This window comes from Gaeumannomyces tritici, assembly GCF_000145635.1.
Source record: "Gaeumannomyces tritici R3-111a-1 unplaced genomic scaffold supercont2.1, whole genome shotgun sequence".
Classification (NCBI taxonomy): domain Eukaryota; kingdom Fungi; phylum Ascomycota; class Sordariomycetes; order Magnaporthales; family Magnaporthaceae; genus Gaeumannomyces; species Gaeumannomyces tritici.
Window position 1 is genome coordinate 3,285,595 of NW_008804545.1, and position 15,548 is coordinate 3,301,142.

A 15,548-nucleotide genomic window follows, 5' to 3' on the forward strand; every position below is an offset into this window, starting at 1 on the left:
AGGTAGCGCCAAGAGCACCCCATGTTCAGCCCCTACCAAATAAGGCCTAGCCTACATTTCTTTTTCAACATCAATCGCAGCACCAATTCGAATCCGCCCACACGCGTTTTAATCGATTGGCTAGTGCATACCCCTGGCCCCTGCCCTCGCTTCACGAGTGACCTCCCCACTGTAGATTATTTAACCCCCACACCTCCGTAGGCTGCAAGCTAAGGCAGCGCCTCCCTGCGCAAGTGAGGGTACCCTCCTCCATCCTCATTGCTTGCACAATCTGCGCAACCTAACATCTTGCCATTCACGGGGTGGGCGAATAACGAAATAATGCCGGTGAGTGTTTCGATATCCGAGCAGGTCGCCGCCATGGCTGCGCTGCACATCGCTGCGCGGACAAAGCAGCACCGCGGCGCCGTCTAAGCGGGGACCCCGGCCTAATAACTCTGGCCCAAGCTCGTCATGGTCACTGGCTATCCGACCTCGGGCAAGTCGACGCGGGCAAGGCAACTGCACGCCGACTTTTCGGAGCGGGTCCAGACGCCGGCTGGTTCCAAGTACCGCGTCCATATGATCTCGGACCAGACGCTCGGCATCTCCCGCGCCGTCTATGACTTGTCGCCCGACAAGCTCCCGGCGCACACCCGCTCGGCCAACGCCTCGGAGAAGGATGCCCGGGCCGCCATATCGGCCGCCGTGAAGCGGGCGCTGTCGCCCCGGGACATCGTCATCCTGGACGGCCTGAACTATATCAAGGGGTGGCGCTACCAGCTCTACTGCGAGGCCAAGAACCTGAGCACGCCCAGCGCTGTGCTGCAGATCGGGTGCGGCGTCGACGTGGCCAGGGGCGTCAACCAGGCGCGGCTGCGTTCCCTCGACGAGGGCCAGGGCGCCGCCGCCGGCGACGACGAGTCAGAGGGCCCCTACGAGCCGGGCAACTGGGAGAACCTGGTCTACCGCTACGAGGAGCCCAACGCCATGAGCCGCTGGGACAGTCCCCTGTTCGCCCTGGTCTGGGATGATGACGAGGCGCGCGCAAGGGAGGTGTTCGGCCAGCTGTGGGACAGCATAGCCGGGGAGGGGAGGAAGCAGGTGGTGCCGAACAACGTGGCCATACAGAGGGGGGCCACCGCCGGGGGCGACTACCTCTACCAGCTAGACCGCGAGACCCAGGACATCGTCAAGAGGATATTGGAGCTGCAGCCGGAACAGGGCGGCGGGGTCCTCAAGTTTCCACGCGCTGCAGCCGCCGCCGGCGGGGCCGAGGATGATCTTGTGCTCGAGCTCCCCGCCACCAAGGTCATGCTGCCGCAGCTCCAGAGGCTGCGACGAGCCTTCCTCGCCCTGAACAGGGGTGGCATAGGTCTTGAGGGTGCCGGCAACATGACGGTTGCCAGAATCCGCGAGAGTTTTGTCAGGTACCTCGGCGCCTCGTTTCGGGATGAGGAATAGTCGATAGATACAAAAAAGAAATGGCACCCACACTCTCTATAGATTGCTCTAACTATACCGAGAATTGTGCGTTTGTATATAGGCATATACTACGCTATTGAAGTAAAATACTAAGCGAGATCAGTCTATCGTTTCGAGGAAGAATAAGTACGATACACGAGATAGGGGAGCGTGAGGGTCAAAAAAGGGACAGATAAAAATATTTTCGAGTTTTGTTTTTTTGTTTTTCTTGCCATCCTACCGACCTACAGCAGCCTAACCAATTCCTATCCTCCCTAATTCTTACAACCGAAGCTTGGGCATCGCAAAAACAAGCAGGATCAAAAACATCATCAGGCCATAAACCATGACATACAGCTTCATACGGCCTATGAAGCCCTCGCCCTCGGCCATCCTGGTCAAGAACCCCATCTGCCGAGCGGCGGCCTCGAGGCCCTGCTCGTTCTTGTTTAGGCCGTCGCCGGCGCGGCTGAGGACGTGCTTGTCCTCCTCGAGCGAGCTCGCGAACGCCCGGGAGGACTCCTTCAGGGAGGACGCCATCCGAAGGATAGACTCGGACAGGAGGTCCTGCTCGGCCCGCTGCTGGTCGAGGATAGACTCGGTGGTGGCTAGCTGGCTGGTCGAGGGCGCGCGGCCGTCGGCGCTGTCGCCAAATAGACTGCGCCCCGTGGCGGCTGTGGCCGTGGTCGTGTCGCCGCCGCTGCCGCCGTCCGGCGTTGCCTTTGGCGCGCGCGACCGCAGCGTCTGGGACGTTGTGGTCCCCTCCGTCCCGGGTGGCGCGGATGGTCTGGCGGCAGGGCTTGGCTGCGCCGTTTTGCTTGCCTCCTGCCCTGTGCTGCTGGGGACGCGGGTGTTGTCGTCGACCCCCGACCCCTGGTCTGGCTCGTGTCCGGGCGCCGCCGCGGCGCTCGCGTGCTTGGCGGGGGCGGCGACGCAGGCTCGGGCGACGCCAAGTCGGCGCCCGGGTCCGCCGCGCTGGCCAGGTTGCCGCAGACCTCGCTGAGAATGTCCTCATCGCCGTCGTCCTCCTCGTCGTCCCCGCCGTTGTCGGCGCGGCCGATGGGCCCGGCGCCCCGGGCGTCCGCCATCTCGTCCAGGTCCCGGATCCTCTCGGCTAGCTCGTCTATGAGCTCGCGGTTTTGGCTCAGGACCGCCTGGAGCGCCTGGCGCCTGGCGTGGACCTTGACCGACAGGGTCTCGTGCTCCAGGCCGGTCAGCAGGGCCCGGGCATGTTTTATGCTCTGTGCGTGTGCAACTTGTTAGCGCGCGAGGTTGGCATCGCATGGGACCGGCGACCCGGCGCTTACGGTATCGACCTTGCGCCTCTCGAACTCGCTCGCCACCAGCCTCCGCTGCCGCTCGGCGTCGGCGCGCAGGGTGGACTGCTGGAGTCGGCTCAGCAGCCGGTTCAGTTCCGCGAGCGGGTCTACAGCTCGCGTGGCTGTCAAGGTTGACATGGTGATTAAATAGTGAACGCGGAGTTGGTTCTGGCACTACTTGTAGTCTGAGTTGCGCACGCGATATTCACGTGAGTGTTTTGGTGTGTGTCAAGTGCGCCGTTGGGCGAGGCTGACGCAGCCCGATCAGTGCATGTGGTTTCAGTATTGAGATGTGGTGTCTCTGTGGGCTTTTAGTTGGTTGGCCCCTGAAGCTGGCGCCTGTATCGAATTAGATTTAGATACCCTGTAGGGGATATGTGGCCCTGGGCTACCAGCCAATAGCGTCTCCACACGCCTAAACTCAGCCCAAAATGCAAAACTATGCAGCACTATCAGGATAAACCTCGATGCCGTCATGTGTCCACGACCAAATGAGATTCTCGCCAGACAGGAACAAGGCAGAAAAAAAAAGAATGCAAGAAAAAAGAAACCAAACCCAACGCTATGCTACGTTATCATCATGAGAACCAAACCAACTCCACCAACACTTCCCGCCGTATCGTCTAACTGTGCTCTGTAGCACCGGGGACGGCAGCAGATGCACAGCTGGGGGCAACACAACCAACATCTACGACACCTGTGGCTGCGTTGCATCCGCTGGCTGGCGGTGATCTAATCTGAAAGAGCAGAAACAGCTTGACAGTTAGTCGTATATTCAGATGCGGGTATCATGGCTGGCTGACTGTGATGCATGCCTCGACCGACGGAAGAACAGTGAAGGAAAGTAGCAGGGGGACCACCCGGAGGTATGTATCTGAAGCGCCCCTCCTCAGCACATGTCGGAGACGCCCGATCCTCCCAGTGCACGCCCGTTTTGTTCAAGAAGAAGCTCTTGAAAAGGGCGAGCTCGTGCTCGTACGTCTGGCAGGAGCCGCTTGGCCTGTAGTAGCTCGTCTGCGAGCTCCCCTTCTTCTTGTAGTGCTTGGCTGCGAACCAGTACAGATGAGGCCTCGCCCTAGACTCGAAGAGCTGCGTCGAAGGCAAAAGCGTCAGTTCCAACTTTCTAGGTCCTAGCTAGGCTATCCGGGTGGAATCGTCCCTCGAATTGGGGCCATACTGTAAGGTCGAACCGCTCCCCTAGTATCTCGTGCTCCTCGTCGTCGCGTGATATGGAGGCCTTGCATTGGAATCCGCTTGCGTCGGTGTAGATGCGGTACATTGCTGGTGCATATCTATCAGTTAGTCGCGCTGCTGTCTGTTCGTTGGCATGTGTACCATGTGGCATCCTTTGACGTATAGGGGGTCACGGAAGGATGTATATCTTACCCTCATTGACAAACCTCCCGCACTCTTCGAGCTCCTTCCCCTTCTCCATCTTCTTTGCCTCTCTTGCACTGGCCTCCTCGGCGCGCTTGTTGTTCCGCAGCAGGTACTGTCCCTCGCGCAGCAGCTTGCCTTCCTGGCAGCAGTACCTATGTAAATGGAAGTTAGTCTTGTATCGGGACCGAAAGGGGCTGAAAAGGCTGTGCTCTTTGTCGATCTCTACTCAAGATATCGCAATGGCAAGGGAACAGCATGGCTAGAAATTAGAACTCACTCGAGCCAATCCTTGTGGACGACGCGGCATCCTTTTTTGCCCTTGGCAAGCCGGAGTCCTTGCTTGACTGTAATCCGACGACTAATTAGCATATGCAGGTAGACTGGTAGGTTGTCTGCAGGCAAACCCTTAAGTGGGTCGACTTTGAGATGTGCCTATGTAGGACTTATACTTCCCTCGAAGGCTTCGGTTCTTGTACTCATTCTCGGAGCAAACCAGATGAGTTGTCGACTCGTCGATATTTGTGCATAGTTCGCCTCCACGAAGGGTTACCCATCCTTTGATCTTCTCGTCGGGCCAACCGAGGTCGCCAGTGATAGCAATCTTGAGACCCAAGAAGATCTGTTTGACCTTGGCCGTCACTGTTCGCCGAGGCATAGCTAGATAGCCTACCGGAACTATGGGGAAAAGAGCAAAGAGGTAGTGGTGACCAGCAATACCTAGCCTAGTGTTAGAAGGAATTGTTTGCTGTCGTCAGGGTCAGAATGGAAGAAAAGGTTGGTAAGGCCACGAACTACAAGCAAAAGCGTTGTATGGAGCTGCTTTCGTGAAAGGCTGGGATCCATCAAAGGTAGCAAGAGGCACCCGCAGATGAGAGCTTTAGCAGCAGCCTAGGATTATGATCCAACTGAGAATCATGAAAAATCGGCCAACAAAGCAATGTGATTTATGTGACTGTGTTCGAGCTGTGGCACTGGGGGAGCCCAGTCCCGCACGGCTGCTCGAATTAACGAGATCACATAATCAAAGAGGAGCTGAGTAGCCACGTTTAGGGACATATTGGTTAGAAAACTAGCCAGAGAGCAATATTTCTCGGACTAGGTCTGAGGTCCTTGCCTACGTGGGCTACAATAGGCTGGTTCTATTGGTATTGTAGGCCTTTACTTGCTTGCTAGCTTCCACAAACACCACCGACCCTCACCTCCCTTGAGCTTGCTAGCTAGGTGACAGATCTAGCCGGGGAGAGTCGGCGTAGAAATAGACATACAGTGTAAACAAAAAGACATTCACAAAATCTCTGTGCTCCTACCACCTCCCCGCAGCATTATACTGTAGTGGAGGTCTCAAATCCAGATAGGTGGCTAGCTTAAACAATTCCTTCTTCAATCGGGTTCAACTTGTTGTTGTGGGACATGGAGTTTATTGTTTAGACATGAATTGGGCGTGTCTCGAGTCTAAGCACATTATGCATGAGGTCTGGTGTCAAGCTACAGGTACCTAGGTAGTTGTCAGCCAGCTGCATTTAGGTGCCCTTATAGTGGGGTCTGGTGGGCACTGGCCGCCCGTGCAGCTCAATTGGCGCGGCGCGTCCGCCCACCTCGGCCGACCGCAATTGTTGGAAAGCGCGTCTCAAATTTATCCACGGCCCCATTGGACGCCGACGCCGACGTCTGCCTCAACCCAGCCACACCCATCGCTGAAGATCCCTGACCAGCTCGACCTGGGAAAAATCCATCATCCGCGGAAAGCTGTCCTGCAGCCGCGCGAGCAAGCTCCTCACCACGCCATATCTATCGGTACCAGTACTTGCTGACCTGCCTGCCTGTCGAGCTGGGCACCACTTGGCTCCGCCAGCAGCGCAAAGCCGCCTCCAAGGCTAGCAGCTCGACATACCTGCCTCTAGCTCATGGCTGTCGCTTTGCGTATTCAACCCAGCTGATTTCCTCTTGCGGCGCCCCTCGATGCGACCAGCTAGACCGGGCGAGCACTCCACCAGCTAGCCATGGCTGCTCCCTCGGACCGCACATATTCCCCCCCTCTCGAGGAGTGTCTGAAGGGTGAAAAGATCCTGCTGTGAGCCCAAGCCTGCCAGTTACAGTCTCCCCCATGCGCACGCCCTCTCGCTGACACGGCCCTGCCGAAGCTCCTGGAAGGCTGTATCTTCTTCTCTGGCCGACCCCGGCCGCCTCTCCTCGCCCGCCGTCTCGTCCTTCCTCGCCGACCAGTTCGTAGAAGGCCTCCTCAGAGACCCCGCCAAGGTCTTCGAGCCGCCCAGCGTCCAGTCCAAGGCCGAGTTCGAGACGAAAACGGCCGCTATCAACGTCACCCCGGCCCCCAATGAGGCCTTCGACCTCGCCCAGATCAAAAGCGACGCCCTCTGGCTGAGCACAGGCGTCGCCCTCAACGAACCCGCAGCGCTGCGCGTCGTTGTCGCCGAGTTCCAGGCCCGCAGCGCCAGCCACCTGAGCGGGCCTCTCTCGGCCCAAGATGTTGCAAACTTGCACGAGATTGTCGGCCAGCAAGCCTCCCAGGGCGCCGGCCTGCTGTCGACTCTCACCGCCGCGAGCCACGCCGATGCCGAAGCAATCTGGACCGACTTCCAACGCGAGGAGAGCCGGCGGCAGCGCATCCTCCAGACGTACCTGTCCGAGCGCCGGCATTTTACTGCCGCCGCTGAGTACAAGACTGCTCGCATGTTGGAGGGATCTACCACTGCCGAAAGGCTGCCGGAAGCTCAGCAGCGCGAGCTTCTAGAGAAAGCCTGTCCCGCTTGGCTGAGTTATATGTCAGAGTGCATAAAGCGGTTCATAGCTGGCCCTGAGGCAAACCTACAGGAGGCGCAATACCGCACAGACGCGCTGGCCGTAGACTGGATCCGGACCTGCCTGACCGAATCCGCGCATGCTGCCGCTATAATGCTCCAGATCCTAGCTGACTCGTCCAAACACACATTTGCGCCACCAGCGCTCGTCAGCCAGTGGTTCTCCCTTGTCGCTGAGTACGCGTTCCTCGACGCACTCTCGCCGGCAGACGAAGGTGTGGCGGAGCTTGCCATGCCTCTCAAGTGCCTTGTATGTGCCGTGTCAATGGCGCTGCTCAACATTCCCAGGTCGATGGCTTTTCTGGACCAGGATCTGGAGCTCGGAGAGGACGAGGAGGCTTATCTCCAGGAGGCCGACGTCCTTTTACAGATCCACGGCGCGATACAGGGCGCGGCGGATAACAGCCTAGTCTCGCCGACGCCCGTCGTCTTTATATGGACACTACTTCTGCATCGCATGTACTCGGCATACCAGGAGCGGGCCGAGAGGAGGGACCTGGCGCAAAACCAGCGTGCACAGGCTGGCTTCGAACTTGATGGCCATCCCCAACCTGGCCTCACCCGGCGCAACTCGGCCGGCAGTATCATCTCGTTGGAGGCTCGCAGCTACGACCACTTCCTGGTCACGGCCTCCATGTCACAGGACCTACAAGTTGTCGAGGGTTTGGCCCAGGCTGCCACCGCTGGTGGCTTGGTCTATGATGTCCTTGCAAGCTTTGCCTCGTGCGCTGGCAGCGGGCCCGAGGCAGCATTTGCGCGCGAGATTGGCGCCAAGGCACGATGCGTTTTCCTGGACCTCCTGAAGTTCACTTTCCACTTCGTGGGTTACAAGTCGGAGCCGCTGGCATGCCTGTTCGCGATTCTCTCCGAGGATAACAACGAGCCAGGCCCCGGCCCCGGCCCCGGGGTCGAATCCCCCGCCGACGTCGTCCTGCAGGACCGGGACCTGCAGGACTCGTACGTGCGCGAGGCTCTCAACCGATATCCCTACGAGTACACACCCTTTACAAACATGTGCAAGCTCCTGGCTGCCCGTGCAGGCGACGAGGAGTCGTCGGGCATGGTGACGGAGCATCTTCTTAAGACGCCGACGTTGACTTTTATTCTGCCCGAGGATTTCCAGGAATATCAGCTAGTTCAGGAGGAGGAGAATGCCAACGCGATCCAGATAATGGAGGACATTCCGCTTTTCGAGTCGGGGTCGTCCTTGTGGAGGCGACGACCCGACGACCACGAACCCTTCTGTCTTGCCGCTGGCTCGTACGGGCGCTTCATCACAGACAGCGGCAGGCTTGTGATGTTCGACTTCGAGCACTCTGCGCTGGCGCTGATGGGGAAGCGGCTCGAGGTGTATCTGTCTCAGCAAGCTCACAGGTCAATTCTCCAACCACTCGGCGCGGACGAGGTGGCCGAGACCGTCTCCCTCCTCACTGCTCTGGTCCGCCGCGAGACGAAGATGCAGGGCCCGCAAGCCGGTATATCCATCCTCCAAGAGACGAGCAAGGCTGTGTCCCGGACCAGGGACGTCATCGCCATCGTATGCGGCATTCTTGATGGCGCCATTCAGAACGACTCGGCCAGCAGCGAAGCCGCGTCCTCGATCACAGTCCTCTACGAGTGCGTGCGCTTCGTGCACACTGTCATGCCCCTGTGCCCTGGCCGCGTCTGGTCGTATATGGCTAGGTGCGAGCTGCTGAACACCGAGGCCCACGCCGGCAGGCTGTCCCGCATCACCGGCAACGCCGAGCTGAGCGCGGACCGCTTTCTCTTCCTCGACTCCACCATCCGCCTGCTGTCGGATCTGGTAGACAGCGCCATGGAGAGCTCGGTTCGCCGCAAGGTTGTCATCGCCAAACCAGGTGCTCTGCAGCATACGGGAAGCGACGGCAGTCTCGGCAGCCTCTGGGTCGGCATCTCAGACAAAATCCTGGCCCAGGTGGCGCTCTCTACCGCGCAGACGGCCATGGACATGTTTGAAAACTCGTCGGCCTGGAGATACACGTCGGGCCTCCACCACAGCACCATTGTTGGCCAGCTCGCCCAAGTGCTAAACAAGCTGGTGGTGTTCACTTACAGCATCGACGACTCGAACCAGCGCCTGACCGAGTGCCTTGCCCCGGCGGCGGGATACGTCGTTGACTGTTTCCTGTCGTCGTCTTCGGCCGGCCTGAAATTCCACCCCCTGCTGTTAACGCTGCTGGCGGCCCTGGAGATGCCCGAATCGTCCGGGCTCTACCCACGGGCGGCGGAGACCCTCTCGTCCCGGCTTGCAGCCGTCCTGGAGCTGGGGACGTCGCTCGTCAAGGCCGCCACTTCACTCAACAAACCGACAACAGTTCTAGAGCTGCAGCTCTTTAAGGCAAGCTCTCTCCTCGCACGGCTATGTGCCGTCAGCGAGCGCTTCCGAGCTCCGGCGCTCGGCCTTCTGGAGGCCGTTGTGACGAGCGCCGAGGGCGTGGTGGATAGCGAGCCTCCATCACTTCTCGGTTACCTGGGTCCCCAGATCTCCAAGTCGTTCCTCAAGCTGCTCTCGCGGCTGGACCGCCCGTTCGACCGTCCCGGCGAGACGACACGACTGTGGAAGCTGCTCTCGACCATAGTACGCAGCAGGCAGCGCTGGCTGGCGAGCTGCCTGCTGACGGGGAGCGTCCCGCGCGACGCCTTCAGTGCTGACAGCAAGACAGGTAAGACGTCGCGGGTACGCAAGGACTCGGTGCTCGCTGCGGCGCGAGACAGGCTGCAGGATATATCATCAATACCCAGCGAGGAGGCGCTTGCGGTGCTCGAGTTCTTCACAGCGGCACAAAACCATTGGCCCTGGGCCATCTTCGCCATGCTCAAGGACAGCGCTCACGTCGACCAGCTCCGCAAGTACGTGCGCGAGCTGAAGTCGTCGACGGCCATAGCCAAGACGAGCCCGGGCGAGGCGGCGAACCAGGCTAGGATAGCGGCATACATTGCCGAAACGTTTGCGATGCAACTGTACCACCTACGGCAGACGGGTCAGGGGAGCTCGTTTGCACAGCAGCTGTTGCAGGACCTGGACTACTTCCTGCGGGACGGCATCCAGGTTTCGGGGTACAACACGTCCCTCCACGTCAACTTTGCCAAAAACTTTGCAACCCGCTACAACAAGATCCCACCCAGCGCCTTCAAGCGCACGCCTTTTGCGCCGCGGGAGCTGGGCAAGCAGTACTACTACGCCCTCGACCTTGCCCAGCAGATGCTCGATTTTGACGCGGGCTGGGTTGGCCCGCGAGACAGCGGCTTCAGGAGTGAGATGGAGATGGTCAACCTCAACCTCTCGCTGGTCGATGGCCAGATAGTAAGTCATCTCGCTTAGTTTGTGCCTTCTCCCTCCTCCCCTCCTGCTTCATTCTGTCTGACCTTCTCTTCCTCGTTTCCCTCAACAGGCTCTCTTCCATGCTTGGGAGTTTCTTCTCCTGGAGCTCAGCGTGTGCCTCCTGCCCAAGAACAAGAACATGGCTGTTTTGATGACGCAGGTGGCAGGGCAGTGCTTGTCGGCGAGTCACAGCCCGAAGGGTCCGGAGCAGATTTTCATCAGTCTCAGCAAGGCTCAGGCAAATCTGGCCCTGACTCTGGTCCAGCGGCTAGCGGACGCGTCGGAGCTTAGCAAAGAGGCACCGCAGCTGCTTGGGACGCTATGGACGACGCTGAATGGGGTTGATGACCCCTTCGGAGCCAGTCAAGTCGAACACTACCGGACACTGCTGAAGACGCTCTACGTGATCCTTCGCGGCTGTCGCCGGGCGGAGGCGTCAGTGGCGGTGACGCAGAACGTGCTCGGGATCCTGGACCGGGTCGTGGGCCAAGGGTTTCGCACGCTCGTGGCGCTGATCCACGAGCCCGACACAACGGTGGCGTCGGACGACGTGGCGCTCATAACGGCTATCCTGCAGGCGTGCCTGGCTGTGCCCGGCGTGGACGAGTGTAGCACACAGGTGCTGAACCTGATGGCGTCGCACGACGTACTCCATGTCGCCATGTCGCTGTTCTCGTGGTCGGACCGGCTGGCGGACGGTGGTGACCCTGTCTATGGCGAGCTGAGTCTCCTCTTCCTGCTCGAGCTGTCGGCCGTGCCGGCCGTGGCGGAGCAGCTGGCGTTGGACGGGCTACTCGGCCACGTGACGTCGGCCAGGGTGGCCAACCTGATGAGGCGGCCCAACGTGTCGCCCTTTGCCAGCGCCGTGGGCGCGCAGCGCTGCTACAGCATCTGGGCCAAGGCGGTGCTCCCGCTCATGATCAACATCCTGGGCGCGCTCGGCGCCACCATCGCGCCCGAGGTGGCGTTTGTGCTGAACTGGTTCTCGGGCCTGCTCGAGTCGAGCGTGCGGCGGTTCGAGTCGCCCGGCGCCAGCCGGACGGCGAGTCGGGACGGCCCGCGCCACATCACGCTGCTCGCCGTGTCCGAAGTGCACTCGCTCGCCCTGCTGACGCGGGTCCTGGACGCGCTGCGGCTCAGCAACAACCGCGACATCCCCGAGGTGCCCTGGGACGCGGCGTCGCTCCTGGAGCACGTCGAGTTCCTGCTCACGCGCCCGAATCTCCTGCGCGAGCGCCTGCTGCCGCTGGGCAACCGGGAGATCGAGTGGCGGGCCACCAAGGCCGCGGGCGGCGACGGCGCCGAGAGCCGGCTCGAAGAGAAAGTGGTTTCGCTCTTGGACTCTGTCAAGACGATACTGAGCGACGATGTGGAGTAAAGTGACGACGACCGCAGACAGGGGGTTTTCTTTCTGCATCATTTGCCTCGATATGACATGAACAATGAACCCCATCGCGAGCCCCATGTTGGTTTAGTTTTGTCGTTCCCTTGATCGCCCCCCACCACCACTATAGCCTCCCCTTTTCTTTCTCGTTGACCCTTTTCATGGCGGGTTGGAGTTTTGCGACTTGGAGAAAAGCAAGGATGGGTGCAGATAGAAGATGGATGATGTTTTGGTATACCCAAGTGCAGATAGTCCGTCATCCGTCGGAAAGCTTTTTTTTAATACCCAGGAGCCATCCGATTTCCACCAAGGCGAGAGCCCAACATCACTGCCCGCCAGGTCCGTGGATCCATATTTATGCCTGCCTTGTGTCGGATTAATATGGGTTCAGTCATCTATTATCCCTTTTGTTTTTCATGTAAAGTACCAAAGTGGAAAAAATCCAATGGAAAAGAGACATGGAAACGTCAACATGAGAGAGTTGTTACAGAGTGGGAAATGCTCATGATCCTCTTTCCTCCTCTCCCTCTTCCTCCCACAGCCGTCATCGTCGCCGCAAGTGTTTTTTTTTCTTCTTGTATCGTACAGTCGGAGCGGGGGATGGTCGGGGCGCCGGGCGCCGCTCATCGTTGTTGCTGGTTCGCCATCTGGGCGGCGTTATGCTCCTGGAAGCGCTCGCTGAGGCGCTGGGCGGCCGCCATGTCCTTCTGGACGCAGCGGGCGACGCAGCCCGTCTCGCGCGACGAGAGCGACTTGGACGTGAAGTCCTCGATGCACGACATGAAGCAGTGGTCGACGAGGTTGCTGAAGAGCTGTATTGGCGGGGGCGGGCGGCGGGCGGCGTCAGCGTCCCGTTGTTCCCTGCTTTCTTTTCCTCTTTTTTCTTTCTTCCTTCTTCCCCTCTCTTCGTCTTGTATAGGAGTCAAGGTGGGACGTCTTTGCTAAAACTTACGCCGACAAACTCCTTGACCTGCCTCTTCTGCATCCGAGTCTCCAGCTCCTTCATCTCTGTTGCGGTAAGGCTGTGCGCGGGCAGGGGCGGGGAGGTGGGAACGGTTAGCATGCGAACTGCATCCTCAAGGCGATCGACGCTCCGTGGTTTCGTGCAAGCTTACTTATCCATCTCTGCTCCCCGGCTTGGCGTTGGTGACGGAGGGGAAGATCGCGAAGGCTTCGGAAGGTGGGGACTGGCTGTCAAATCGCCTTGGTTTCCCGTGCCGAGGATGGAAGGAGGGAGCTTGTTCACGACGGCAAAGACGGCTTTGAGAAGAAAAATACCGGGCCTTAGGAGCAAACATCTGAAGTGACGTCCACCTTGCCCGCAAAGAGACATCAATTCCGTGTTATCGTCGTTATCTCCACGTGATGACCCCAAGCTATTCCCATCCCATATCTCCACATTCAAAACAAGGCGGGAGCCCCTGGTTGGGTTTAGCGCATACGCCAGGCTCCTTTATCAGAAAGCATGGAAATGGACCCCCAACCGCAGCCTTTCGAGTCGGAAAAAAAAAGGTTGGGTGGGTTGCTATCAAAATCCCTATTCATCCGACAAAACACCGCTAGCGCGCGTACTGCGCAATGCCATTTCGGGAAACAGGTGGTAGGTAGATGGAGCACGAGGATGAGCACATGGGGTCTCGGAGAGCAAGCATAGGATGCAGAGCGGCGGGAACGGGAGAAGGGCAAGATCAGGGGCGAGCCACCGGAAACCAGAACAGGAACAGGGCAGCCTATACAATCTACGCCGATCAAAAAGGATGGCCCGGGTAGTGCATGTATAGGCAGCGGGACAGATGGGGACTGGTCAGGACATGAATGCGTGGTAGATGTGCCGTAGCCCAAGGAGACAAGATGAATGCAACCAAGGTCAACAGCCGACTGGAAACCTAGGTCGATGCGTGTGCCCTGCGGCAGCGGCAGGGCATCGCAGGGCTCACAGCCATGTCGAAGGCCGTCATTTCACCCCGCCCCAGCGGCCTCGGGCGGGCGACGACGTGCTCAAAGCCAGCCGCCTCCCAATGTTTCCAAAGCAGACGCAGCTGCAAAAGAGGACGCTGAGCATCCAGATGCCCGTCTCGACGGCCGCGTGGCTGCCCAGCGGCTCCGCCCACGACGGGCCCGAGCCGTCGTCATGGGCCAGCCCCGAGCTGTACCCCGTCGGCGTCGGCATCATGCCGGGGTCCACGCCGGCGATGACGGCCGTCCCGACCACGCCCACGGCGCTCGCGAGGGTGAAGCCCGACTTGGACCGGTCAATCAGGTACCAGAGGAACGGGTTTACCAGGGCAAGGGTCAGCGACACCTGCATGGTTGACGCCCAAGGGAGCTTGCGCTGGAGATTTGCGTGCGGCGAGGCCCCTGGTTAGCAAAAAGCGGTACGGCACAGGATAACGAGGGGCCCCAAGGAGATGGAACACCCACAATGGCAAATACGATACCCGCAAACGCCCCAACCCCGCGGATCACTAGCGCCCAGTCGGTGTCGGGCCTGGTACTGTCGGATTCAGCGCCTTCTGGCGCGTGGCCCGGGGCTGGCTGTCTGTCGGAACCAAAGGTCCGGTCCCAAAAGTGGTCGAACCACGGAAGCAGCGAGCCGAGCAGGACCCCGGAGAAGCCCCAGAAGGCCACGTAGCGCGAGTCCTGCGAGCCCTTGGCGGGGAAGAAGGAGCCGCCGGACTGCCGGCCCTCATGGTGCATGCCCGAGCCGTGCTCGTCCTGCAACCTGCACACGAGCATGCCGTAGCCCACACCGAGGGCGAAGAGGAGCACCACCTTTGCGGCAAGCGACAGCACTAGGCCCGAGCGCGAGGTAGGTACCGCCGGGTCGGCGGCCGGGGCCCGGGGCTCGGGCGGTAGCGCCGGCGACAAGGGCATGGCGTATGTGGCAGCGGCGGCGGGGCCGCGGGTGTGGGACTTGGGTGGCACGCCGAGGCGCTCCCGGAGCCGGTCGAGGGCCTCGTTGCGGTCGCGCTCCTCGGGGTCGTGCTCGCGCGGCGACTCGGCGCCCGCGCCCCAGGGGGTGCCGGATTCATCGCGGTCGTTGTATGTATACGAAGAGCCGAAGCCCCTGCCAGGGCCAGGACCCGTCGTGGTTGGGCTGTAGATGCCAAACAGGGTGGATGAGGTCAGGTTCATGATGGACTGGGCGCGCGATATCGAGGCGCTGCCGGGTTCTGAAGGGACGTTTGACGGGCCGCCGCTGCGCAGGAACTGGGGACGGGCGTAGTCGCGAGCGTGGAGTGGCGAGAGCGAGCCATCGTCGGCGGGCCGCCGTGGTCCCGGTGACGGCGATGAATCTTCGTCGGGCGGCGTCGCGCTGGTGAAGTTGAGATTGAAGGGCCGTCGGGGGATGGGTCGGACTATCACCGGCGGCGTAGAGTCGGCTGGCATCGGGGGGGAGCTGGGTAGAGCCCTAAAAGGCGATGGGGAGGAGAGGGTACGGCTTGATCTGGCTGGATCCGTTGGTTTAGTTGTTGTTGACTTCGTCTTTCCTTTTTTTCCTCTTCTTTTTTGGCTGCAGGATCGTGAGAGTGACAACTGCCCCAGGAGTAAGAAAGGAGCAATGGTGGGAGGCAAGGACTGCGGGCGTCAGGTGGTCACCCTCGACTGATTTGAATGGTGTAGTGCAAAGCCTGCTTGACCCCGACAGTGACTCGGAAAAGGCCCAGCCAAAGGGTTGGAGAAGTGGGTTCGTCGCGCACCCGTCGTCCCTAGGTTTTTTGTTGTCCTTTTTTCCCTCCTTTTTCTTTTTTAGTCCCTTGTCTTGTCCCTCTATCTATCTCTCACGCACAAACTATAGACAATAAGTACCTACTTCTCTCCCTTTTTCAATATCTATCCTTTTGTACAAGAACCCGAAT

At 59.8% G+C, this 15,548-nt stretch overlaps 6 protein-coding genes across 6 annotated transcripts; 2 read left to right on the forward strand and 4 right to left on the reverse strand.

Annotated features, from left to right (window-relative positions):
- The first annotated feature begins 206 nt into the window (after nucleotides 1-206).
- Nucleotides 207-1,631, forward strand: GGTG_01026 (hypothetical protein). The gene is made up of 2 exons (XM_009218783.1): nucleotides 207-327; nucleotides 448-1,631. Exons 1-2 carry the CDS (start codon nucleotides 322-324, stop codon nucleotides 1,441-1,443), a joined length of 1,002 nt encoding a protein of 333 aa, XP_009217047.1. The 5' UTR covers nucleotides 207-321; the 3' UTR covers nucleotides 1,444-1,631.
- Nucleotides 1,632-1,725: 94 nt separating this feature from the next.
- On the reverse strand, nucleotides 1,726-2,900 carry GGTG_01027 (synaptobrevin; the record flags this gene model as incomplete). Its single annotated transcript, XM_009218784.1, has 3 exons — nucleotides 1,726-2,230; nucleotides 2,290-2,684; nucleotides 2,751-2,900. The coding sequence occupies 3 exons, from the start codon at nucleotides 2,898-2,900 to the stop codon at nucleotides 1,726-1,728; spliced, it is 1,050 nt and encodes a 349-aa protein (XP_009217048.1).
- A 594-nt stretch (nucleotides 2,901-3,494) lies between these two features.
- Nucleotides 3,495-4,797, reverse strand: GGTG_01028 (hypothetical protein; the record flags this gene model as incomplete). Its single annotated transcript, XM_009218785.1, has 6 exons — nucleotides 3,495-3,499; nucleotides 3,566-3,851; nucleotides 3,940-4,043; nucleotides 4,149-4,294; nucleotides 4,420-4,486; nucleotides 4,563-4,797. 6 exons carry the CDS (start codon nucleotides 4,795-4,797, stop codon nucleotides 3,495-3,497), a joined length of 843 nt encoding a protein of 280 aa, XP_009217049.1.
- A 1,037-nt stretch (nucleotides 4,798-5,834) lies between these two features.
- On the forward strand, nucleotides 5,835-12,184 carry GGTG_01029 (hypothetical protein). Its single transcript, XM_009218786.1, has 3 exons — nucleotides 5,835-6,213; nucleotides 6,284-10,286; nucleotides 10,375-12,184. The coding sequence occupies exons 1-3, from the start codon at nucleotides 6,143-6,145 to the stop codon at nucleotides 11,680-11,682; spliced, it is 5,382 nt and encodes a 1,793-aa protein (XP_009217050.1). The 5' UTR covers nucleotides 5,835-6,142; the 3' UTR covers nucleotides 11,683-12,184.
- GGTG_01030 (hypothetical protein) lies at nucleotides 12,006-13,033 on the reverse strand. The gene is made up of 3 exons (XM_009218787.1): nucleotides 12,804-13,033; nucleotides 12,641-12,710; nucleotides 12,006-12,500 (listed from the first exon to the last, which is right to left on the reverse strand). Exons 1-3 carry the CDS (start codon nucleotides 13,019-13,021, stop codon nucleotides 12,312-12,314), a joined length of 477 nt encoding a protein of 158 aa, XP_009217051.1. The 5' UTR covers nucleotides 13,022-13,033; the 3' UTR covers nucleotides 12,006-12,311.
- A 609-nt stretch (nucleotides 13,034-13,642) lies between these two features.
- Nucleotides 13,643-15,078, reverse strand: GGTG_01031 (hypothetical protein; the record flags this gene model as incomplete). The annotated part of the gene is made up of 2 exons (XM_009218788.1): nucleotides 13,643-14,020; nucleotides 14,110-15,078. 2 exons carry the CDS (start codon nucleotides 15,076-15,078, stop codon nucleotides 13,643-13,645), a joined length of 1,347 nt encoding a protein of 448 aa, XP_009217052.1.
- Between the last annotated feature and the right edge of the window lie 470 nt (nucleotides 15,079-15,548).

Bases quoted from the DNA above. Each gene is read 5' to 3' on its own strand.
- GGTG_01029 (XM_009218786.1), top strand. From the start codon at position 6,143: ATGGCTGCTCCCTCGGACCGCACATATTCCCCCCCTCTCGAGGAGTGT. The intron at 6,214-6,283 runs GTGAGCCCAAGC...GCCCTGCCGAAG, and splicing joins AAGGGTGAAAAGATCCTGCT to CTCCTGGAAGGCTGTATCTT. The intron at 10,287-10,374 runs GTAAGTCATCTC...TTCCCTCAACAG, and splicing joins CGCTGGTCGATGGCCAGATA to GCTCTCTTCCATGCTTGGGA.
- GGTG_01030 (XM_009218787.1), bottom strand. From the start codon at position 13,021: ATGTCTCTTTGCGGGCAAGGTGGACGTCACTTCAGATGTTTGCTCCTA. The intron at 12,711-12,803 runs GTAAGCTTGCAC...GCCCGCGCACAG, and splicing joins CGGGGAGCAGAGATGGATAA to CCTTACCGCAACAGAGATGA. The intron at 12,501-12,640 runs GTAAGTTTTAGC...CCGCCAATACAG, and splicing joins AGGTCAAGGAGTTTGTCGGC to CTCTTCAGCAACCTCGTCGA.